Here is a 24,416-nt window from a genome sequence, read left to right on the forward strand (position 1 = left end):
TCCTTGGTGAATCTGAAACAGTAAAAGTTATATCAGGTAACAGAAGAAGGAAAAACGTACAACATCCTTTCATAAGTTTGTTATTTTGGGTAGCATAAATAAATCTCAAACGATGCTACAATCATTCCACATTAAGTACCATCAAACTGTAAACGTGAATATGTTTAATTATAAGATGCCATAATCATTGAACTAACCTCCTGAAGAAACAAATATATGGAATAGGGGTCCGGCCTTGTAGAGTAGAGAAGAAGCAATGTGTTGATGGCAAGAACCATTGGTTTCCGCCAACCATACACAATCAAAAGAATCAAACCGATAGGCAGCTGAAATTTTCTGACCAAATTCCAGAATTTCCTAAGAACTTGTTTCGCATATGGTGAGAGCACAGTGATATCTTCTGATGGGCTCTTTGTCGGTCGCTCTGCGATGCAAGCAATTACACACAGGAAAAATGTGCATTAGGATAATAATAGTGACTAGCATTTGGATTATCTGTAGCTAGGTCTAAGTATGTGTAACAACTTAAACGGAGTTTTTTCAAGGGGGGAACTGAATGAAATTGGACTATAGGTATCAACTTCACTAAACTCTGTCCTATACATACCCAATTACCAGATCATACCAAAGCATGCTCAGGAAAAAGAACATATCGAAGAAATGAACTAAACGTTTTTCTCCATGTGAGCAAGCACTAGAAGGAAAAAAAAACATATACTGTGCATTCTAATGTGCCGGGTGTGTGTGGCAAGAAAATTACCTTGTGCCTCAGCAACCTTTGTGGGATAAAGCATCACAGCAATTGCGGTGCCCCCGGTCCCAAATCCCCTCAGCAAACCTAGAATAATGGATAAAGTCAGTGAGCACAATCCTGGTCAACTGATTGTAGACCAAAACATGGTTATCTGAGAAATGTTTTTGAGACAAATACAAGGAGAGCTTGAAGGAGGGCTTAGACTACCTGGAAGCTTCGGACGAACTCCGGGGGACACCCTCGCGGCCAGCAGAGCTCGGAGCATGGGGGCGCGAGCCTGAAACGCGGGGGTCGAGCTCGAACACCGCGACCAGATGCCCTGCAACGCGTGCCTGACGGGAACTGGCGGGGAGTCACTCGAGGGCGTCAGCGCGTGGATCAAACAAACGAGGACGCCGGATAAGCAAGGAACTCACGGGTAGGGCTGGCGGCGGGAGGGCCGCAGAGGGCGGAGAAGGTGCGGGCGGGGGCGAAGTGGGGAGAGAGGCCGCCCCGCCGGAGACGCGCCGCGGCGGCGCCGCTCGCCAGTCGCCTCCACGCCATTGTCGGCAGCCTCCCTTGGTCTCGGGCAGGATCGAGCGGCCCTGGCAGTGGTAGCTTGGCTTCGGAGAGGAGAGGAGGAGGGGAGGACGAGGAGGAGAACTCCGGAGACGGCGGGGCGAGAACGGGGCGCTTTTCCCCCGCTGCCGAGTCCCGTTCCGTCTCGCCGAGTTTTGGGCCGTGTGGGCTATTAGGGGTTTCGGGCCTGTAAAGCAGAAGAAACTTCATGACCCATTTACAAAAGAGATACTAGCACGCTAGGCCCAACTCTAACCAAGCCCATATGCCCAATGCGCCTGGTTGATCCGTCACTTCAAAGACCGGTCGATCCGTCACTTCAAAGACCGGTCGGAGACGGCGCTCTCCTCCTCCGGCCGAGCCGACCCACGACCGCCGCCGATCCGTGCCGTTCTTCTCTCCCGTTCGTGCTGACGGCTGACGGCGGCGCCCTTTCCTCTATTCCGTCTGAAGAAAACAGCCCCAACCTCGGTTCGTTAGCTCTCAACTTTAGATGCTTATACGGATCATGTCTTCCTTTCTTTCGATTTGGATGGTTGATTGACAGATGAAGCTGTGGTTCTTAGCGTTGTTGTTGCGGTTAATTTTTATGCCCAGTCCCATGATTTCCCTGCTAAAGGCAAATAAGCTTTAGTGTCGCTCAGCAGAACGCAAGATGTCGGTTCAGCAGGTGGATGTTATCTGCTAGATTTGCATCGATTAAAGTAGTTATTATGTCCGTAGATTTCATCCTTGCTTTCATTTTCCCACCAATTCCAGATATGTCTCTCCATGATTGTGTGACTTGTGGGTTCTTTGTTGTCTGCTCAGAGATTTAGAGATAAATAGGCCGGTACCTTAGTTAATGTTCTTTGGAAAGCTGAACGCATGAATCTTTGATATATACTTGAAAGAACGATTTTTCGTATATCGATGATACTTGAGTGTACATATTTCAGAATTTCGATTGTTGTACTTTAATTAATTGACGACTTAATGTCCAAAGGAGTATGTTAGGAAAACCATATAGTTTCGGTTCTATTGATGCAACTTGCTCAGGAGCATCTAGGTCCTCATGGAGGAGGTTTTCATGTGTTCAGTCAGAACAGTATTATCTCGTAGACTCATATTTCTGATTGGTTGTTTCTGGATCCCTTCTTTCTTTATTATTTCGGCAGTTTCAGATACTTGGGATGATAATTACTTCGATGTTGTTCCTTATTACTTATTTGTAAGGCATGAATTTGCACCAGTATAATAGTTATCTTGATCGCTATCGCTAAAGTGATCTTATAGCCCTGCTTGCTTAACTCTGATTCTCATTAATTTCTGTCCAGTGCTCTGCGTACCTATTGAACCTCAGGATTACCATACTTGCACTACATTGCTCGATGGAGGATCTCCCAGAGGAACTGTTTGCAGAATTTCTCAAAAGGATCACCAGGACAAGTGATCTGAATTCTTTTTCCCTTGTGTCGAAGCGGCTCTACAAGATTGAGGGAGATCAGAGGGGTGCTATCCATATTGGCTGTGGCCTTTTCCCTGCTACGGAAGCCTTGGCATCGCTGTGCACCCGATTCCCTAATTTGTGTAAAGTGGAAATCGACTACTCTGGTTGGACGGTAGGCCATGGCAATCAGTTGGACAACCAAGGCCTCTCTGTGTTATCATCTCACTGCCCCTCGCTGACTAGTCTCGGTTTAAGCTTTTGCTCATACATCGATGACTCTGGTCTTGGTTATCTAGCCTGTTCCAAGAAACTAGCGTCCCTCAGGTTGACCTCCACACCAAACATAACTTCAAGAGGGCTTCTCACCGTGGCTGTTCGTTGCAAGAGTCTTTCTGCTCTCCACCTTATTGACTGCCATAAACTAGGTAGCAAAGATTGGTTGGAGTACCTTGGCTCTGTAGGATCATTGGAAGAGCTTGTAGTAAAGAAGTGCGAGGGCATCAGCCAGGATGACCTCCTGAAGTTTGGCCCAGGATGGATAAATTTACAGAAGTTTGTGTTTGAAATCAAGAAAAGATTCTTTCGTAATGACGGGGCTGGGCCTGGTGAGGGCTATGATCCCTCATACGACCCTCATAGCCTGAATATGTATGATTTCAGTTGTGAGAATATGAAGGACTTGAGGTTGGCAGGTATCGAAATTGCGACAGGAAAAGGACTTCGTTTTCTCTTTGGGAGGTGCAAAGCACTGGAGAAGCTTTGCTTGGAGTATGTTCGGGGTCTAAATGACAACGACATGGTTGCATTATCCCAGAGCTGCAACAATCTTAAAAGCGTCTCACTTTGGCTGGATCCTCAGAATTATTACGATACTTTCAGGACGGCATTTACTGATAACAGCCTTAAGGCTCTATCTCTCAGTTGCCCTATGCTTGAGAGTGTTGATCTCACATTTACAGGTTGCTCTGCCATCTACACGTCAGAAATAGGCTTCACACGGAAGGGCCTAGTGGCTCTCATTAAGTCTTGCCCGATTCGTGTTCTCGTGCTAAGGGGTGCCAACTTCTTTAATGACAAAGGGATGAAGGCCGTCTCATCTGCTTCATTACTGGAGACACTCGAGCTTGTGGATTGCCAGGCCATAAGTAATGCTGGGCTGCAGTTCATTGTGCGTGCCCCATGCTTGATTAATCTCACGCTCCGGCTCTGTGACCGTGTGACTAATGCTGGAGTATCGAAGCTGGCACATTCACAGAAGTTAGAGTCTGATCATTGAACGTTGTTCCCGGGTCTCTGAGCAGGCTGTGCGTGGGGCTGCCAGATCAGTTCAATACTCCGAGTCTGTACCCCTCAGCGAGCTAGAAAAATTGTTCACAACTTCGTGCAGTTGATGAAGTGGCCTCCAAAATTTGTCAGTTCAAAACCCTCTTCTGAAGTGATCAAGGTGTTGCTTGGTGCTGGCTCTGAATCAGTTGGATGTCCCTGACATCAACTCCGTTATGCTTCTGCATCTTCTCCTTATCTCTCTGAACTTGTTTTTGCTTCGACCTTTTGCTGTCGTTATTTGCCTTAGTGCGAGAGAATCTGCAGGGTATTTTTGACTTCGTACCGGTGCACTTTTCTTGCTCTTGTAGTTTATTTTTCCTCAGCTTGATGTTTCCAAAATTCAGTTACCTACGTGGTTGGGCAGTAAGGTTTTTGTTGCCCAAATTATCAAACTTTGTGAAACTGATATTGCAGAAGTAGTTGTGTGGTAAGTGTAAAAATAAGTAGTTTTGGAGAATTATGTAGCTGTACTTCTATATATTTTTCTGGTGAGATTTGTTATACTTACACATGATTTCTCAAAATTTGTTGGCCTGCACATAAATCGACATTGCATTGAGTTGTCAGAGTTTTGTTGGGCTCTACGTAGTAACAAAGCCTGCTTTTCGCCCGTTTTGTTTCTTTCGAAACGTCACCTGCAGCATACCGTCACTTATTCAGGAAACCCTGAAATATAAAGGTCGTTTGATTTGAGTGATAGAAGTATTTTGTAAGATATAGTGAAAAGCAATTGTTACCAAAAAAACTTAATATTCAATTATGAAACAACCCAGATAACAAAGGTTTCTGAGAATTTCATTTCTCCATTTTTCTATAGAAAGATGCCCAAGATAGAAATAAAAAAACACAGAATATGATTTCCTTTGACAAGCGAGCGTTCTAAGGGCAACTACAAGGCTATCCCTCAAATGTCCGTGGACATCTGGCGGGGTGGATGTCATCCAACGTTCTCCCTCAAATAATTGCCCCATCCATCTTTTTAACACGCTGAATATTGAAAAGAATCAAAGATAGATACCATGATCCATGAAAGATAAATATTCCAATACAACAATAATTCAACATAAAGTTTGAAATAAAAAGTTTAATTTAAATTCAGTTTATTTGGACACAAGCTCTAGTTGTCTATATGAACCGTCCACAAATGCTCCATCACATCATTTTAAAGTTGTGTTTGAGTTCCTCGATTGGGAATCTGATGATGCATCCGAAAAAATTGCTCAAACATTGCTGCTTTCTGCTCAAGAAGCTGGACAAGATCACACATCTATTCAAATCCATAACTTGGTGAATTGCCTCACCCTCATCCTCCACAATCATGTTGTCCATGATCACATAAACTATCATCACCTCTCACATTGTCTCTGGATCTCATCATTTGGTAGGTCCGTAAACAACTACAAAACGGGCTTCGATCACTCCAAATGTCCTCTCAACATCCTTTTACTTGCAACAACGTGTGGTTTCTGCTTACCTAGTGGATTGGAGATGGTCTTGACAAAATTCGCCCATGAAGGATAGACACGATCATAAAGATGGTACCACATGTTGTACTCATGCCCATTTATGGTATAGTTGCACGCAGGAGCTTTGCTCGCACACACACCCTTGCAAACAATGGAGACCGTGCATCATGTTGATGTCATTATGAGACCCTGGCATGCCAAATAAAGATTGCCAAATCCAAAGATCTTGTGATACAACTACTTCAGGAATGACGGTGGGATTTTTTTTTGCTGGCCTTAGACACTGCCTTTGTTATTACCAGTGCATGCAATACAGGGACGCGAGCATACGTAGAAACCCTCTCGCTTCTCCCATTGCCATGAGCCTTGTCGTGAGTTCGGCATTTTTCTCTCTCAAGTACTCCGGTCCATACACCTTGACCACTTCCTTAGCAAATCTAAGCGTGGGTTCAAGGCATGTGCTCCCAAACATCCAGAGGTACTCATCCCACTAGTTTGCGGTTGTGCCAACACAAGCATCCTCACAACACTCATGCACACCTAGAAACCATATAACCCAATACAACAGACTGCATCCTTCTTGAGCTTCAAGTAATCATCATATGCCCTGACACCTTCCATGTTGTGCAAGAGCAATGGTCGCTACATCCAATACCGACTTCGGAAATAGCGATCGAATAGCACATCATGGGCAAAGTATTCCTCGTGGAGGTCAACACGCTCCTATGCGTGATGTTGATTCAACTCTCGATGTCCCAGCGTTGAGCCCTTGAAGTTGAGAAAATGCTCCTATGCAAGATCCATTTCGTCCAGAATTGCCATCATTATCGCTATTTCAGTATTATCTTCTTTATCATCCAATGAATATGAATCCATAAACTCCATGTCAAAGTACTCCTCATCTGAATCCATCATGTTTGCTTCAAAGTAAATATCAGAAGTGTCAAAAAAAAGCGATCTGGCATTTGACCGAACTCTTCGGCATGCAGTGCACGCCCTCCTCCCTTTGTTAGTCTCTAAGTGCGCCGACCCATTTAGTCCTGTGCCTCAATGGTTTTTTTGGCTGATTTTCTTTGTGTTTTACATCTATTTTGCCGGGTTTTTCTTATTCAGTTTTAATTTATTATTTCCCTTTGTATTCTAAAATTGTGATTTTTTAAAACTCATGCTTTCTAAAAATATTGCAATTTTTTAAACCCATGAACATTTTTTAGATTCATTTTTTTATATGTGAATTTTTCATATTTCACCAATTTTTAAAAATTAGGAGAACAATTGCAAAAAAATTCCAGAGACTGCAGTAGCATAAGATGAGTAAAAGAAACAATGAACTGAAGGGGAACGTTAAATGAAAATAAAAAAATAGGTATTTAACGTAACAAAATTATATATTTTCATGAATATTTATTTATATCCATGAACATTTTTTGGATTTTGTGAAAAAAAATAAATGGTACAAATTGTTTCTATATGATATAAAATTTACTAAAAGTTGTGTGAACAAATTTTCTATTTTTATGAACTTTTTAAACCTATGAATATATTTTAGTTTTGTGCACAATTTCTTAAATGACACATTTTTTTTATATGTTATGATTTTTTGAGGAAAAAATTATGTGAACAAATTTTTATCCTTTCATGAACATTCTTAGATGTTATGAAGCATTTTATAAACGTGTGAAAACTTTTCTTAATGGGACAAACATATTTTAAAATCATGAACTTATAAAGTATTGGAACATTTATTAAAATGTGAGAAAAAACTAAATTTTCATATTGTAGATGCATGAAACATTTTCAAAAATTTCAATAACAATTTTTAAAGTGCGTAAACACATTTTTGTAGTACACAAATATATTTTGAAATCACGTAAATGTAACATATTTTAACCAAAGTACATTTATCTATATGAATAGGACAACAATAAATAAATAAAAATGAAAGGAGAAAAGAAATGGAAAAGTGTGCGTACGTTGTGCTCATACCTGGCCATCCGTCGGGCCGGGCCGGGCCTACCAAAGCCCGACGCAGAAAACCTAGGGCTGAGCCCGGCCTGACCTAGTCGTCGGGCCTAAAAATCAGGCCCAAGCCCGGCCCATCATGCAAAAAGCCCGTCAGGCCTACGTCGGGCCTGAGCCCAGCCTAGCCCGGCCATCGGGCTCAAAATCTAGGCCCAGGCCCAGCCCGTGGGCAAGGTCGGGCCGTCCGGGCCGGGCCGGGCTGCGCATGGCCAGGTATAATTGTGTTGCATGATGGGTTAGGCGAGGAAAAGTAGGGCATAAGACATTGGCACGGCTTGAGTCCCAAGAGGGCCGCGCCAATGTCTTATTCTTCCATTCCCATAGCCCACGTCTTATTCTTCCACATAACGAAAACATATTTTACCCAAAATACATTGTAAAACACTAACAATTAGCTGGTGGATAGCTCGGTCGCATCCGCCGCCTGCTCCACTTGCCACGTGCCTTCCTGGGCGCACAGTCAACCTATTCCCCTAGAATCAGAAGCATCATGTGTTTGTTGTCGTGAAGTGCTTTGCAACAAGTGTTGTGTTGGAATAAGGTTCTACAACAGAACCTATGTTGCAAAAAGATTCTGAAAAGGAAAAAATGTTCAGAAAAAAAAATCCTCAACAGGAACTCCGCTGCAAAAACAAATCCGCAATAGGACCTCTGTTGCAAAAGTTTCTGCACCATGAGTGCTGTTACAGAAGTTTTTGCAACATGGCCTCTGTCGCAATAGGTTTCACAACACAGTAGTCGTTGCAATTGAAGGACAAGGCTGGGCTCTTGGTTGGCACAAGATCTGGCGGCTACCGAGGCGAGGATCTTTAAAAGATTCGCCGACCGATGCGTAGGGTACCCCAAATACATTATATTTTATGAATAGGACAAAAATAAACAAGGAAAACGCTCTTCTACTCGCGGATCGCACGCGAGCATCCGCCGACTCGTACGTACGATGTGTGTCCTGATAGAGCGGTCCTTTCCTTTCGGTTAACGTGGCCGCTGCTCGCTGTTCACTGTCCACTACGATGAGTTTCCACAGCAAGGTTTCTGTTGCAAAAACTGCAACAAAACCTCTGTTGCAAAAAATTAAATTTGCAGTAAGACCTCTATTGCAAAAAAAAACTAAATTGTAACAAAATCTATGTTGCAAAAAAAATCTGAAACAAGACCTCTATTGTAAAAGAAATATCTTGCAAAAAAATTCTGCAACATGGCAACACAACCTGTGTTGCAATGATAAAAGGTGACGACCGGCGGATCATACGCGAGCATCCGCCGGCTCATTCCTACGACACGTGTCCTGACTGAGTGGTCTTTTTTTTCTTTCTTTCGGTCAACGTGACCGCTGCTCGTTGCTCACTGTTCATTACGATGAGTTTCTGCAGCAAGGCATCTGTTGCAAAATCTGCAACAAAGTTATGTTATAAAAAATGTTAAATTTGTAATGAGACCTCGGTTGAAAAAAAAACTAAATTACAACAAGACCTCTCTTGCAAAAAAAAACTGAAATATGACCTTTGTTACAAAAAAATCTTGCAAAAACTTCTGCAACATGACCCGTGTTGCAGAAATTTCCCGCAACACGACCTGTGTTGCAATGATAAAAAATGACGCTCGGTCGCTCAATCCATCAAATCCAATGACTCGTGAGACGCGGATCTTTGAAAAAGGTCCTCCAGCTGACGCACAACAACGCCCAGAGTATGCATACGTCGTTGTGCTGCATGATGGGTTAGAGGAGGAAGAGTAGGATGTCGAAATGTTGGCATGGCTTAGGTCCCAGGAGGGCCACGCCCCACGTCTTATTTTTCTCCTCCCACAACTTCACTTTTTAGGGTTCGGTGAGCTTGCTGAACATGGGAAATATATGACATGAGACATGAATGTTGCCATGGCCAGTGATCATTCAGACTAGTTTTATTTTTTTCCTTTTTATTTAATTGAAAATGTGTTGAAAATATAATGATTCTAATCGTTTTGCAGGATAATCGTTCAGTTTGTTCAAATCTCATTTAAAATGTACTCTCTCTATAAACTAATTTAGGAGTGTTTAGTGATCTAAACGCTCTTATATTAATTTACAGAGGGTGTATGTGGCATGCGGTACAGTTGGATAGTCGATTCGGCTTTCATATTCACTGTGGACGGACGTATACTGTGTCCAAGTTCGTGTTGGAAATGCCCTGCTACGCTACGCTAGTCCCAAGCTCTTAGAGCATCTCCAGCCGCGCCCTCAACAAGCTCCCTCTCCCCGGGGCCCTTTTTTATCGTCGGCGTCGAAAAATCGGCCGAGTCGCGCCCCCGAAAGCCTATTTTCGCTGGTTAGGACCGAATTTGGTGCCGGCCGATCCAGACCGAACCCGACACGCTGTGGGGCTCCCGGGATAAAGATTTTTTGCACGAAAACCTGGCGGGCCCGCCGAGTCAGCGACCGGGCGCGTTCGTCTACCTCATCGCCTCGATTTCCCGCGGGGAATCAATGCCAAAGCTGTCGCCGGTCAGCCTTCCATTGATTCCTCACGGGCGGTGCAGTGGAGCGGTGACGCGCGCCACGTGTACACACATCTGCCGCTCCCCCGCCGCTATAAAAGCCGCCCCCCCTCTCGCGTGTGGACGCACTCTCCTTCACCCGCAGTCCCTCTCTCGCCGCCGACACCCCCATCTCTTTCTCTCTCTCCATCTACAGCCACCGCGTCCACATCTGCCGATGGGAGAGCGATTTCCCGGCGACGAAGCAGTGGCCAACGGCTTCGGCTGCCGCCACTGCACGAGTGGGAGGCCCACCTCCTCCACGAGGCGAACTACCCGGCGCCGCCTGACATGCGCGTGCCGGGATGGTGGAGGCTCAGCGCCGGATGCGTCCCCGTCCCCCCGCAGCCCGACGTCAACCGCTAGTACCCGACGGCCCCGCCCCAGTCCGCCGCCGGAGCGGCGGCCCATGACTGCCGAGGCGCATGGCGGGCGGGTCCTCTTCCTCCTCCTCCTCCCGCTCTTCCGGTTCGTCGGCGCTTGCCAACGTCAAGGCTGAGCCCGTGGAGACGCCGCTCGGGCATCGCACCCGCGGCGGCGCCCTCGTCATCAACGAGGGCCATGGCTCCTCTGCTCCCTCCTCCCACCTCGTCAAGCCGAAGACGGAGCCGGGGCTCGTCGCCGTGAAGAACGAGTACGTCGACATGGCCGCCGCCGACGAGGCCGCCATCAAGTGGGCGCGCGAGGACTACGTCCGGCTGGAGATGGAGCGCCAGCGCTGCACCCTCGAGGAGATCGCCGCTTGGCGCCGCGGCCGCGACGAGGGCGGCGTCATCGACCTCGAAGGCAGCGACAATGAGGCACCGCCGCTGACCAAACCGGTCCGCCAAGGCGACCCAGGACAGGGGTGTAGCAAGGACATGGGTGGCGGCATGAAGAAGGACGACGACGGCGGCGGCGGCGGCTACAACGCCTTGGGCAAGCTCTTCGGCCTGTAGGCACGACTGACGGACGACGCAGCGGGCGGCGGTGCAGTAGTAGTAGTCGTTGTTTTTTATTTTGTTTGTAAATTATGTTTTCAACAATATGTAAAAAATAATAAAACATTGACTGAGTATGGTTTAAAAAAACAACGTTTGGTGCGAGCGTGGGGCGGCGGCTGGAAAACCTACCACCCCATGCCGATTTTATCGCGTGTTCGCCCCCAGGGGCCGAACGGCTGGCGAGTGAAAAATCACAAAACTGGCCCTTTGGCCAAAGTTCAGCACAAAATGACCCTGTTTTCAAAATATTTCACAAAATGGCCCTACCTGCATGATGCCCGCAGCCAGGGCGCCATGCTAAACAACACGACGCCCTGGTCAAAGGCGCCATATGGATCGCTTTGACCTGCCACATCGACTGCTAGCGGGCCCAGTTGGCGGAGCATAACGCCCCGCCGAGGGGCGCTATGCTTACTTGTATGGCGCCTTGATCCAGGGCGCCATGTCCCTTCATTCTTATCCGTGTCGCCCCTCCCTTTTCTTCTCTGTTCTTGCCTGTTCTTGTTCTGTTCTCCCTCCCCCCGCCCCCTGCCCCGTCGCCCCTCTATCCCTCCTCTCAGATCCGCAGGCTCAAGTGTTGGATCCAAGGGGGAAAAGGGTGGATCTTATTCCCCTTCCCATCCTCAAGGTATTCCTCTCCCTCTCCTCTTATTTTATTGGTCTAAATCCTCGCATTGAGAAACCCTACTTCATGCTCTTTTTAGGGATTTGTTAGATTAAAATGATGTATGGATGGGGATATGTGAGGTATTTGATGGTGTATGGATAGGGGTTTGTGTGACACCCCAAAATTTTAACCTTGTTTTGATAATTAAAATTTTGCCAGGAAATTAATTTTTTTATTTTCTAGGCTCCCTTTTGTTTTTTAACCATTTTTCTCTCTCGTTATTATGGAGTTTTCCCCCAAAAGAAAACTTTTCAAGTATGTTATTGGACTTGTTTAACCTCTCAAGAAAAACGTTTCTTTTATTAGTAGAACTAATTACATAATTAATTTGCTTGATCTTTATTTTATTGAAAAATGGTTTTCCAAGATTATATGGCCATATTTGAACTACAACCATTTGATAAATTCTTTTAAAAACCCCACCAAAATTTGGAGATGTCATGTGAGGTTTATAAAACACTTTTATGCAAAAATATATTTCATTCCTTGGATATTTTGAGCTCTGCACCCAATTTTCTTCTCTAGTCCAGTGGGCAATTTTGCACTGTAACCCATTTAAATATTTCTTTCTAGCTTCCACCAAAATTATGGGATGTTAGTAGCAGCATATGATTCAGTTTTATGCAAAAACCCAGTGATGTCATTTGAAAAATTTGAGTGAATCAACCCCTTTTCCATACTGATTCAACCTTATCCACGGCCGCCGCGGAACCGACTCTGATCGCCTATATAAGGAGCCCCGAGCTCATCCCCGCACGCAGGAAGTCCCAAGCCATCTCCCTAGGACCCCCATTGGCAGCCAATCAACTCGGGGAGGTCTCCTTCCCCATCTCCGGCAACCGCAGCCATCGCCACTGCCCCGGCTATTCCGGCGCCACCAGGGCCTCCCCCTCTCCACTCTCTCCACCAGAAGCCCTCTCTTCCTCCCGTGAACCCTTCCCCCTGCTCGATTTTGATCGGGAACCACCACCGCCCCAAAACCACTTTACTCCCGACGCCGCCGGCCGCCGCGAAGCTCGTCGCCGACGACTCCCTCCATCCCCATCACTCCCTCGACCACCGGAAGAACCGCCCCAGTCTTGCGGATCCATCCCCACCCTCGGGGCCCGCGAGGAGCCGCCTAACGCCGGCGACGATCGCCGGAGCCCCCGCCTCTGTTCGGCCAGAGGATGAAGAGGGAAGGAAGAATAGTCAAACCTGACTAGTGGGCCCCCTGGACCCACTGTCAGTGACCCACGCGCATCCACGCTGGAGTAAGTGGAGGCATATAGTCGGAATACGTCTTTGACGTGTACGTATATTCGAATCGTTTTCTTTTTATTCTGTTTTATTTTTTTAAAATAACAGATTTTTTACCACAGCTTTGACTGCCTATAACTTTTTAATGACAACTCCAAATGAATTGATTCTTTTTCCTACCTCTCTCGAATTTAACCTAGTTTATTTTAAGATTTATTTGAAAAAATTTCAAACAACTTTTTGTGCTGTTTTTGAATTTGTGTGTTAATTCAAATTTATTTAAAATAGGACTTTGTAGAGAGAGAAGAAAACTTTCAAAAGTTTTGGAGTGCACCCTGCCTTTCCACACCTTGAAGGCAAGCATTCTGAACCCCGGCATAATATTTTTGGTGTGTTCGTTAACACGTTTATAACACCACCTCATTTCGGAGAACTTGTTATTTCATGTGATATGATCATATGCATGAATGCATATTAGTGATTTCCATGCTGTTGGAAATGAACACACTTGTGATGATAATCATCCTCATGTGCCTTGCATGCATGCCGGAAGGAATCCGGGAAAACCTCTGCCTTGGGTAGGCATGAGTTTGTCGCCGGTCTCCGTCGGGACGGTTATGTCCGGTATGGCATAGTGAGGTATAGTGAGCGGTGATTCTATTGGTTCAAATATTTTTGTTATACATGTCATGCAGGGAAAATTATAAACCTCCTGAGTCGACCGTAGATCGAGTCTTGTTCCAGCAACCCCCATACTTGTTTCGTGCTACCACTCGTCTCTACAACAAGTAGAGTATGGTTCAGTAATTTGTCAACCCCTTTCTAGCACACACCGTACAGAGGGGCCGGGATGAGGGTACCACGGCCATGGACTAAAGCCAGTCATCCGGTCAGGCGGCATGGGTGTTTTCGGTTGTAGCCGAGGGGGTAGCTTCCCCAGTTTTGCACGCGGTATAAATTTTGTGATCCCATGCTAATCGAGGTTGTAGCCTCCCCACTTAGAGTTTTGCTTAACGAGTGTCGTGGGTGATTCCAGACACCGGTGAGTTAAGCTGGTGTGTGTAAGTCAGGTGCGTTTTCATTTAAAAGACCGTAGACGGAATTAGTCCCCATGGACTAAAGGAATCCGTTACTCGTGGGTAAAGAGTACACCCTCTGCAGAGATTAAACCTATTCGAATAGCCGTGTCCATGGTTAAGGACTAGAGTCTGGGATGGGTCAAGTGTCGGTCTTAGTGTCGGTCTTCGGAGGTGAAACTGTTAAACCAGAACTGGAATCACGACTTGTGACTTGTGATAATTATGATTATTATTTTTGTTTTGAACTAACCCGTGATATTTTTGGTATTATCGAATATCCCTGGGATGGTTCTACCTCCGGGATATTCACTATGATTGATTCCCTTAAAGCCCTGTATGTGGTGTCGCTAAGACGCCCGACTGTGGCATTTCTTTTAAAGCCCTTTATGTGGTGTCGCTAAGATGCCCGACTGTGGCATTTCTTTTAAAGCCCTTTAGGTGGTGTCGCTAAGACGCCCGACTGTGGCATTTCTTTTAAAGCCCTTTATGTGGTGTCGCTAAGACGCCCGACTGTGGCATTTCTTTTAAAGCCCTTTATATGGTGTCGCTAAGACGCCCGACTGTGGCATTTCTTTTAAAGCCCTTTATGTGGTGTCGCTGAGACGCCCGACTGTGGCATTTCTTTTATAAGCCCTTTATGTGGTGTCGCTGAGACGCCCGACTGTGGCATTTCTTTTATAAGCCCTTTATGTGGTGTCGCTCAGACGCCCGACTGAGGTATTCCTCTTTATTTACTGACCTTTCGAGGCGTCGCTTCAGACACCCGATCGGTGCCTTTTATTATTAATACGTTATTGCATTTTCATAAATACCCTGCTTACATGCATCCGAGATTTATTTACCTTTTTGTGACTCATGAGCATAATCATTTCGGAACATCGTTGTTATATTATACCCGTGTTCATAATGTTTGCGAGTACATTCAAAGTACTCACTGGCTTGTCCCTGGCTATTGTCTTGGCCAGATTCCTTGCGCGGAGAGGAACGACCGTGATGACAACCCCGGAACCTAAGCAACGGTGATAGCAGCCTCGCGAAGATAGGAGTTAACCTGGTCAGCTGTTCCTGTGGGAAAATGGAGTCCCATAGACACTGATGATTCACAAACCGCTTCCGCCATCAACCACAAGAAACCATTTGTTGTACTCACAGGCCAGAACGGTCTTGTACTATATATGTTGTATTTTGCTTGGAATTTCTGTATCAAGTTGGTGCCTCATCAGCTAACAGTTATCCTGGGGCTGGTGAGCACAAGGGCCATTTTCTGGGAATTAATACCCGGAAAAACTGGTCGCGACAAACCTGGTATCAGAGCCAGGCTGACCATTGGCTAATTATATCTTAGCCAGGTCGAAAAACTTAGGCAAACCAACCCACCAGACCTTAACCAAACCCAGCCAAGCTTCCCGTGCAAGATAGCCACACAATGACCCCGACACTTTTGGCAGTCGGTGCCCAACCTATCAACCTAGCCTGTCGATCACGCGCCAGTGACCAGCACCCAAGAGGTCTCCTTCACAAGCGTGTGAAGGAAGATTACGTCCCCTTTTTCTATAAAAAGGGCACGCTAGCCCCAACCCAGCACAACACATTCTCTACCCCAAACCGAGCAATAATGCCAGGCCCCGTAGTGCACAATGAGACCACAACAACCAACCTTGGAGGTTTTGTGACCATACTCGCAAACCTCACCCGTCGTGCCTACGCGTTAGAAGAGCCCCTAGAATATCTTGTGTACCAAGGACCCATGGGCGGTGAAAGCCGTCAATTCTGGGCCACTGTGCACATCTACGGTAGGGGTCTATCTCCAGAACGCCCCTACAGGTTCACCGGAAGGACAATTTCCTTCGAGCCACAAGCCATCCAGCTAGCTGCTCGAGAGGCTATAGTTCAACTCCGGCAGTTGTCGCCTAGAGTTAACTATCGCTCGTTCTACTACTACCCCAGGCGCGAAGGGTATGGTAGACCACCCCAAGTTGCCAACGGAGATCATGAAACGGATCCCGCATTGTTGCACCTGGTGCGCTATGTAGGTGCACTAGAGGCACTATTCGATCAAATCACCATTGATCTGATCGCAACTCGTGGAGAGCTGGCTCGTCGAGCCCCAGCGAGAGGAGAAGACGAGCCCGACGCCGACAACCCAGTCGTGCTGTTCGGACACCCGATCGAGACCTTGAGATCAGCCCCAGCCATCAACCAAGATACTTTGATGACTCCAGAAGTGCTTCGCCGCCTTTTGGGAACACACACCAACGGGATTGTAGCCAACAATCCCCGCAATGGTCATCATCGCTACCCCGACCCTACAGTTCCTCCACCATCCCCGGTAATTCCAATGGTGAGACCCGGGGAGAAACCTCGACATCCACAAGGCACGCCCGTTTGGATATAAACGTGGTAGACTAAGTCACCTGAGTAATGCCGAGTCTTAGTGTATCCTCACTTTGAAATCGTGTGACCTTGTGAGTTAACGCAGCCTGTTGTTATGCCTCTGTTTTAATAGTAGCCTTGCAGGAATATGTCAGCACGCAGTTGCATATTGTTGCGAGCACAGCTACCAAGACCAACCCCGACAACCCCATAGTGATACGTCACTTTAGTGAGGTATGTATATGTGGCTTTGACCTCGACCCTTGGAGCTAAGCTGGCCAATTTATTACCTTTCACCACGGTAAAATGACCCAGCTCCAGTGCTATAAAAAGGACACCTCGTGACCTTGCCAAGCACCCCTCACCTTGTGCACCACCCTCACAACCATTCCTTGCCATGCCAAGCCCTAGTATTTATCTGAGAACCCCAGATGCAACCCCGGGTAGCTTTGTCAAAATATTGTGGGACTTTACCTGCAGTACCATGGGTTCTACCCAGCCACCCCAGTACGAGCTGTTCAAATCGAGAATCACCCCTTCCACCTTGGAATATTGGGCAGCAGTACACATCCCTCCCATAGACCCCAACCAAGATCCAACGGAAGCTTCCTTCATGGGGAAATCTATGCCAACCCCACGCCTGGCCATAGAAGCTGCTGCGAAGGAAGCAATTGCTCGTCTTCGATCCGCAGTACCCTATGCCCGCGAACGAGGATATTATTATTTTCCAAGCTATGCAGCACCCGGAGGAGTAACATCTTTTCCCGGTGGGCGGATTTAGAGAGACCCAGTGCTATCCAACCTTATCCAGTATATCATCGCTCAAGAACACTTGAACCGGCGAGTAATGGATTATCTCCAGAGTCTCGCTGATTTGAATCCTCAAATTGCCATCGGCAGACCACTAAGGCCCGACCCGGAGAGGCGCATACATCGACTGGTCAATCCACTCCCTCCGATAGAAGAGGAGTGTATCCCATTACCAGCGACATTTTCTCAGGAACCCGTCCAGTTACCTTTCTCATTTTAGACGTCACTGCGGTATTTGTTATTGCAGCGTTTATTTTTGCGATGTAACTTACGCATGGTGCCTCAAATATGTGTGACGACTCGAGTATTTAGTTCCTACTAATATGAGTAGTTTTCTTTGTGATAAACCATTGTAATCGCGAAAAAAATCCTGGAGGGAGATTAATTTTTCCCTGAGGTGCTGCATCGTTTATCCTCTCACTATATGGATTGTTTTATTCACATAGCACCACGGCAGCAGACACACAACCGCTCAAACACATACACTGCTTGCAAAAAAAACCGTAACCATGGGGTATTTTTTTTTCACAATGGCTCTTAGCAAATCTCGAGGACGAGATTTTTCTTAAGGGGGGTAGTGTTGTGACACCCCAAAATTTTAACCTTGTTTTGATAATTAAAATTTTGCCAGGAAATTAAAAATTTTATTTTCTAGGCTCCCTTTTGTTTTTTAACCATTTTTCTCTCTCGTTATTATGGAGTTTTCCCCAAAAAGAAAACTTTTCAAGTATGTTATTGGAGATGTTTAACCTCTCAAGAAAAATGTTTCTTTTATTAGTTGAACTAATTACATAATTAATTTGCTTGATCTTTATTTTATTGAAAAATGGTTTTCCAAGATTATATGGCCATATTTGAACTACAACCATTTGATAAATTCTTTTAAAAACCCCACCAAAATTTGGAGATGTCATGTGAGGTTTATAAAACACTTTTATGCAAAAATATATCTCATTCCTTGGACATTTTGAGCTCTGCACCCAATTTTCTTCTCTGGTCCAGTGGGCAATTTTGCACTGTAACCCATTTAAATATTTCTTTCTAGCTTCCACCAAAATTATGGGATGTTAGTAGCAGCATATGATTCAATTTTATGCAAAACCCAGTGATGTCATTTGAAAAATTTGAGTGAATCAACCCCTTTTCCATACTGATTCAACCTTATCCACGGCCGCCACGGAACCGACTCCGATCGCCTATATAAGGAGCCCCGAGCTCATCCCCGCACGCAGGAAGTCCCAAGACATCTCCCTAGGACCCCCATTGGCAGCCAATCAACTCGGGGAGGTCTCCTTCCCCATCTCCGGCAACCGCAGCCATCGCCACTGCCCCGGCTATTCCGGCGCCACCAGGGCCTCCCCCTCTCCACTCTCTCCACCAGAAGCCCTCTCTTCCTCCCGTGAACCCTTCCCCATGCTCGATTTTGATCGGGAACCACCACCGCCCCAAAACCACTTTACTCCCGACGCCGCCGGCCGCCGCGAAGCTCGTCGCCGACGACTCCCTCCATCCCCATCACTCCCTCGACCACCGGAAGAACCGCCCCAGTCTTGCTGATCCATCCTCACCCTCGGGGGCCCGCGAGGAGCCGCCTAACGCCGGCGACGATCGCCGGAGCCCCCGCCTCTGTTCGGCCAGAGGATGAAGAGGGAAGGAAGAATAGTCAAACCTGACTAGTGGGCCCCCTGGACCCACTGTCAGTGACCCACGCGCGTCCACGCTGGAGTAAGTGGAGGCATATAGTCGGAATACGTCTTTGACGTGTACGTATATTCGAATCGTTTTCTTTTTATTCTGTTATATTTTTTTAAAATAACAGATTTTTTACCACAGCTTTGACTGCCTATAAATTTTTAATGACAACTCCAAATGAATTGATTCTTTTTCCTACCTCTCTCGAATTTAACTTAGTTTATTTTAAGATTTATTTGAAAAAATTTCAAACAACTTTTTGTGCTGTTTTTGAATTTGTGTTTTAATTCAAATTTATTTAAAATAGGACTTTGTAGAGAGAGAAGAAAACTTTCAAAAGTTTTGGAGTGCACCCTGCCTTTCCACACCTTGAAGGCAAGCATTCTGAACCCCGACATAATATTTTTGGTGTGTTCGTTAACACGTTTATAACACCACCTCATTTCGGAGAACTTGTTATTTCATGTGATATGATCATATGCATGAATGCATATTAGTGATTTCCATGCTGTTGGAAATGAACACACTTGTGATGATAATCATCCTCATGTGCCTTGCATGCATGCCGGAAGGAATCCGGGAAAACCTCTGCCTTGGGTAGGCATGAGTTTGTCGCCGGTCTCCGTCGGGACGGTTATGTCCGGTATGGCATAGTGAGGTATAGTGAGCGGTGATTCTGTTGGTTGAAATATTTTTGTTATACATGTCATGCAGGGAAAATTATAAACCTCCTGAGTCGACCGTAGATCGAGTCTTGTTCCAGCAACCCCCATACTTGTTTCGTGCTACCACTCGTCTCTACAACAAGTAGAGTACGGTTCAGTAATTTGTCAACCCCTTTCTAGCACACACCATACAGAGGGGCCGGGATGAGGGTACCACGGCCATGGACTAAAGCCAGTCATCCGGTCAGGGGGCATGGGTGTTTTCGGTTGTAGCCGAGGGGGTAGCTTCCCCAGTTTTGCGCGCGGTATAAATTTTGTGATCCCATGCTAATCGAGGTTGTAGCCTCCCCACTTAGAGTTTTGCTTAATGAGTGTCGTGGGTGATTCCAGACACCGGTGAGTTAAGCTGGTGTGTGCAAGTCAGGTGCGTTTTCATTTAAAAGACCGTAGACGGAATTAGTCTCGATGGACTAAAGGAATCCGTTACTCGTGGGTAAAGAGTACACCCTCTGCAGAGATTAAACCTATTCGAATAGCCGTGTCCATGGTTAAGGACTAGAGTCTGGGATGGGTCAAGTGTCGGTCTTAGTGTCGGTCTTCGGAGGTGAAACTGTTAAACCAGAACTGGAATCACGACTTGTGACTTGTGATAATTATGATTATTATTTTCGTTGTGAACTAACCCGTGATATTTTTGGTATTATCGAATATCCCTGGGATGGTTCTACCTCCGGGATATTCACTATGATTGATTCCCTTAAAGCCCTGTATGTGGTGTCGCTAAGACGCCCGATTGTGGCATTTCTTTTAAAGCCCTTTATGTGGTGTCGCTAAGAGGCTCGACTGTGGCATTTCTTTTAAAGCCCTTTAGGTGGTGTCGCTAAGACGCCCGACTGTGGCATTTCTTTTAAAGCCCTTTATGTGGTGTCGCTAAGACGCCCGACTGTGGCATTTCTTTTAAAGCCCTTTATGTGGTGTCGCTAAGACGCCCGACTGTGGCATTTCTTTTAAAGCCCTTTATGTGGTGTCGCTGAGACGCCCAACTGTGGCATTTCTTTTATAAGCCCTTTATGTGGTGTCGCTGAGACGCCCGACTGTGGCATTTCTTTTATAAGCCCTTTATGTGGTGTCGCTCAGACGCCCGACTAAGGTATTCCTCTTTATTTACTAACCTTTCGAGGCGTCGCTTCAGACACCCGATCGGTGCCTTTTATTATTAATACGTTATTGCATTTTCATAAATAACCTGCTTACATGCATCCGAGATTTATTTACCTTTTTGTGACTCATGAGCATAATCATTTCGGAACATCGTTGTTATATTATACCCGTGTTCATAATGTTTGCGAGTACATTCAAAGTACTCACTGGCTTGTCCCTGGCTATTGTCTTGGCCAGATTCCTTGCGCGGAGAGGAACGACCGTGATGACAGCCCCGGAACCTAAGCAACGGTGATAGCAGCCTCGCGAAGATAGGAGTTAACCTGGTCAGCTGTTCCTGTGGGAAAATGGAGTCCCATAGACACTGATGATTCACAAACCGCTTCCGCCATCAACCAATAGAAACCATTTGTTGCACTCACAGGCCAGAACGGTCTTGTACTATATATGTTGTATTTTTCTTGGAATTTCTGTATCAAGTTGGTGCCTCATCAGCTAACAGTTATCCTGGGGCTGGTGAGCACAAGGGCCATTTTCTGGGAATTAATACCCGGAAAAACCGGTCGCGACAAACTTGGTATCAGAGCCAGGCTGACCATTGGCTAATTCTATCTTAGCCAGGTCGAAAAACTTAGGCAAACCAACCCACCAGACCTTAACCAAAACCCAGCCAAGCTTCCCGTGTAAGATAGCCACACAATGACCCCGACACTTTTGGCAGTCGGTGCCCAACCTATCAACCTAGCCTGTCGATCACGCGCCAGTGACCAGCACCCAAGAGGTCTCCTTCACAAGCGTGTGAAGGAATATTACGTCCCCTTTTTCTATAAAAAGGGCACGCTAGCCCCAACCCAGCACAACACATTCTCTACCCCAAACCGAGCAATAATGCCAGGCCCCGTAGTGCACAATGAGACCACAACAACCAACCTTGGAGGTTTTGTGACCATACTCGCAAACCTCACCCGTCGTGCCTACGCGTTAGAAGAGCCCCCAGAATATCTTGTGTACCAAGGACCCATGGGCGGTGAAAGCCGTCAGTTCTGGGCCACTGTGCACATCTACGGTAGGGGTCTATCTCCAGAATGTCCCTACAGGTTCACCGGAAGGACAATTTCCTTCGAGCCACAAGCCATCCAGCTAGCTGCTCGAGAGGCTATAGTTCAACTCCGGCAGTTGTCGCCCAGAGTTAACTGTCGCTCGTTCTACTACTACCCCAGGCGCGAAGGGTATGGTAGACCACCCCAAGTTGCCAACGGAGATCACGAAACGGATCCCGCATTGTTGCACCTGGTGTGCTATGTAGGTGCACTAGAGGCACTATTTGATCAAATCACCATTGATCTGATCGCAGCTCGTGGAGAGCTGGCTCGTCGAGCCCCAGCGAGAGGAGAAGACGAGCCCGACGCCGACAACCCAGTCGTGCTGTTCGGACACCCGATCGAGACCTTGAGATCAGCCCCAGCCATCAACCAAGATACTTTGATGACCCCAGAAGTGCTTCGCCGCCTTTTGGGAACACACTCCAACGGGATTGTGGCCAACAATCCCCGCAATGGTCATCATCGCTACCCCGACCCTACAGTTCCTCCACCATCCCCGGTAATTCCAACGGTGAGACCCGGGGAGAAACCTCGACATCCACAAGGCACGCCCATTTGGATATAAACGTGGTAGACTAAGTCACCTGAGTAATGCCGAGTCTCAGTGTATCCTCACTTTGAAATCGTGTGACCTTGTGAGTTAACGCAGCCTGTTGTTATGCCTCTGTTTTAATAGTAGCCTTGCAGGAATATGTCAGCACGCAGTTGCATATTGTTGCGAGCACAGCTACCAAGACCAACCCCGACAACCCCATAGTGATACGTCACTTTAGTGAGGTATGTATATGTGGCTTTGAACTTGACCCTTGGAGCTAAGCTGGCAAATTTATTACCTTTCACCACGGTAAAATGACCCAGCTCCAGTGCTATAAAAAGGACACCTCGTGACCTTGCCAAGCACCCCTCACCTTGTGCACCACCCTCACAACCATTCCTTGCCATGCTAAGCCCTAGTATTTATCTGAGAACCCCAGATGCAACCCCGGGTAGCTTTGTCAAAATATTGTGGGACTTTACCTGCAGTACCATGGGTTCTACCCAGCCACCCTAGTACGAGCTGTTCAAATCGAGAATCACCCCTTCCACCTCGGAATATTGGGCAGCAGTACACATCCCTCCCATAGACCCCAACCAAGATCCAACGGAAGTTTCCTTCGTGGGGAAATCTATGCCAACCCCACGCCTAGCCATAGAAGCTGCTGCGAAGGAAGCAATTGCTCGTCTTCGATCCGCAGTACCCTATGCCCGCGAACAAGGATATTATTATTTTCCAAGCTATGCAGCACCCGGAGGAGTAACATATTTTCCCGGTGGGCGGATTGAGAGAGACCCAGTGCTAGCCAACCTTATCCAGTATATCATCGCTCAAGAATACTTGAACCAGCGAGTAATGGATTATCTCCAGAGTCTCGCCGATTTGAATCCTCAAATTGCCATCGGCAGACCACTGAGGCCCGACCCGGAGAGGCGCATACATCGACTGGTCAATCCACTCCCTTCGATAGAAGAGGAGTGTATCCCATTACCAGCGACATTTTCTCGGGAACCTGTCCAGTTACCTTTCTCATTTTAGACATCACTGCGGTATTTGTTATTGCAGCGTTTATTTTTGTGATGTAACTTACGCATGGTGCCTCGAATATGTGTGACGACTCGAGTATTTAGTTCCTACTAATATGAGTAGTTTTCTTTGCGATAAACCATTGTAATCGCGAAAAAAATCCTGGAGGGAGATTTCTTTTCCCTGAGGTGCTGCATCGTTTATCCTCTCACTATATGGATTGTTTTATTCACACAGCACCACGGCAGCAGACACACAACCGCTCAAACACATACACTGCTTGCAAAAAAAACGTAACCGTGGGGTATTTGTTTTTCACAACGGCTCTTAGCAAATCTCGAGGACGAGATTTTTCTTAAGGGGGGTAGTGTTGTGACACCCCAAAATTTTAACCTTGTTTTGATAATTAAAAATTTGCCAGGAAATTAAAAATTTTATTTTCTAGGCTCCCTTTTGTTTTTTAACCATTTTTCTCTCTCGTTATTATGGAGTTTTCCCCAAAAAGAAAACTTTTCAAGTATGTTATTGGACTTGTTTAACCTCTCAAGAAAAACGTTTCTTTTATTAGTAGAACTAATTACATAATTAATTTGCTTGATCTTTATTTTATTGAAAAATGGTTTTCCAAGATTATATGGCCATATTTGAACTACAACCATTTGATAAATTTTTATAAAAACCCCACCAAAATTTGGAGATGTCATGTGAGGTTTATAAAACACTTTTATGCAAAAATATATTTCATTTCTTGGATATTTTGAGCTCTGCACCCAATTTTCTTCTCTGGTCCAGTGGGCAATTTTGCACTGCAACCCATTTAAATATTTCTTTCTAGCTTCCACCAAAATTATGGGATGTTAGTAGCAGCATATGATTCAATTTTATGCAAAAACCCATTGATGTCATTTGAAAAATTTGAGTGAATCAACCCCTTTTCCATACTGGTCCAACTTGAGGATTTGTACAACAACTACTTCTTAAGTTGCTCCTTTACCCATGAGCTTTCTCCTA

At 46.1% G+C, this 24,416-nt stretch overlaps 2 protein-coding genes across 2 annotated transcripts in view; one reads left to right on the forward strand and one right to left on the reverse strand.

The window, feature by feature from the left end:
• The window catches only part of LOC119279344, a 5,456-nt gene extending 4,027 nt beyond the window's left edge, over positions 1-1,429 (reverse strand). Inside the window, exons 1-5 of the mRNA XM_037560611.1 lie at positions 1,171-1,429; positions 962-1,096; positions 761-838; positions 198-424; positions 7-12 (exon numbers count right to left, since the gene is read on the reverse strand). Coding sequence (XP_037416508.1) covers positions 7-12; positions 198-424; positions 761-838; positions 962-1,096; positions 1,171-1,297 — 573 coding nt within the window. The 5' untranslated portion in view covers positions 1,298-1,429. The remainder of the gene's footprint in view (positions 1-6; positions 13-197; positions 425-760; positions 839-961; positions 1,097-1,170) is intronic.
• Positions 1,430-1,649: 220 nt separating this feature from the next.
• LOC119274916 (F-box/LRR-repeat protein 14-like) lies at positions 1,650-4,573 on the forward strand. Its single transcript, XM_037555676.1, has 2 exons — positions 1,650-1,783; positions 2,629-4,573. The coding sequence occupies exon 2, from the start codon at positions 2,683-2,685 to the stop codon at positions 4,015-4,017; it is 1,335 nt and encodes a 444-aa protein (XP_037411573.1). The 5' UTR covers positions 1,650-1,783; positions 2,629-2,682; the 3' UTR covers positions 4,018-4,573.
• Positions 4,574-24,416: the final 19,843 nt, after the last annotated feature.

The sequence above is a fragment of the Triticum dicoccoides genome, chromosome 3B (assembly GCF_002162155.2).
Source record: "Triticum dicoccoides isolate Atlit2015 ecotype Zavitan chromosome 3B, WEW_v2.0, whole genome shotgun sequence".
Taxonomy (NCBI): domain Eukaryota; kingdom Viridiplantae; phylum Streptophyta; class Magnoliopsida; order Poales; family Poaceae; genus Triticum; species Triticum dicoccoides.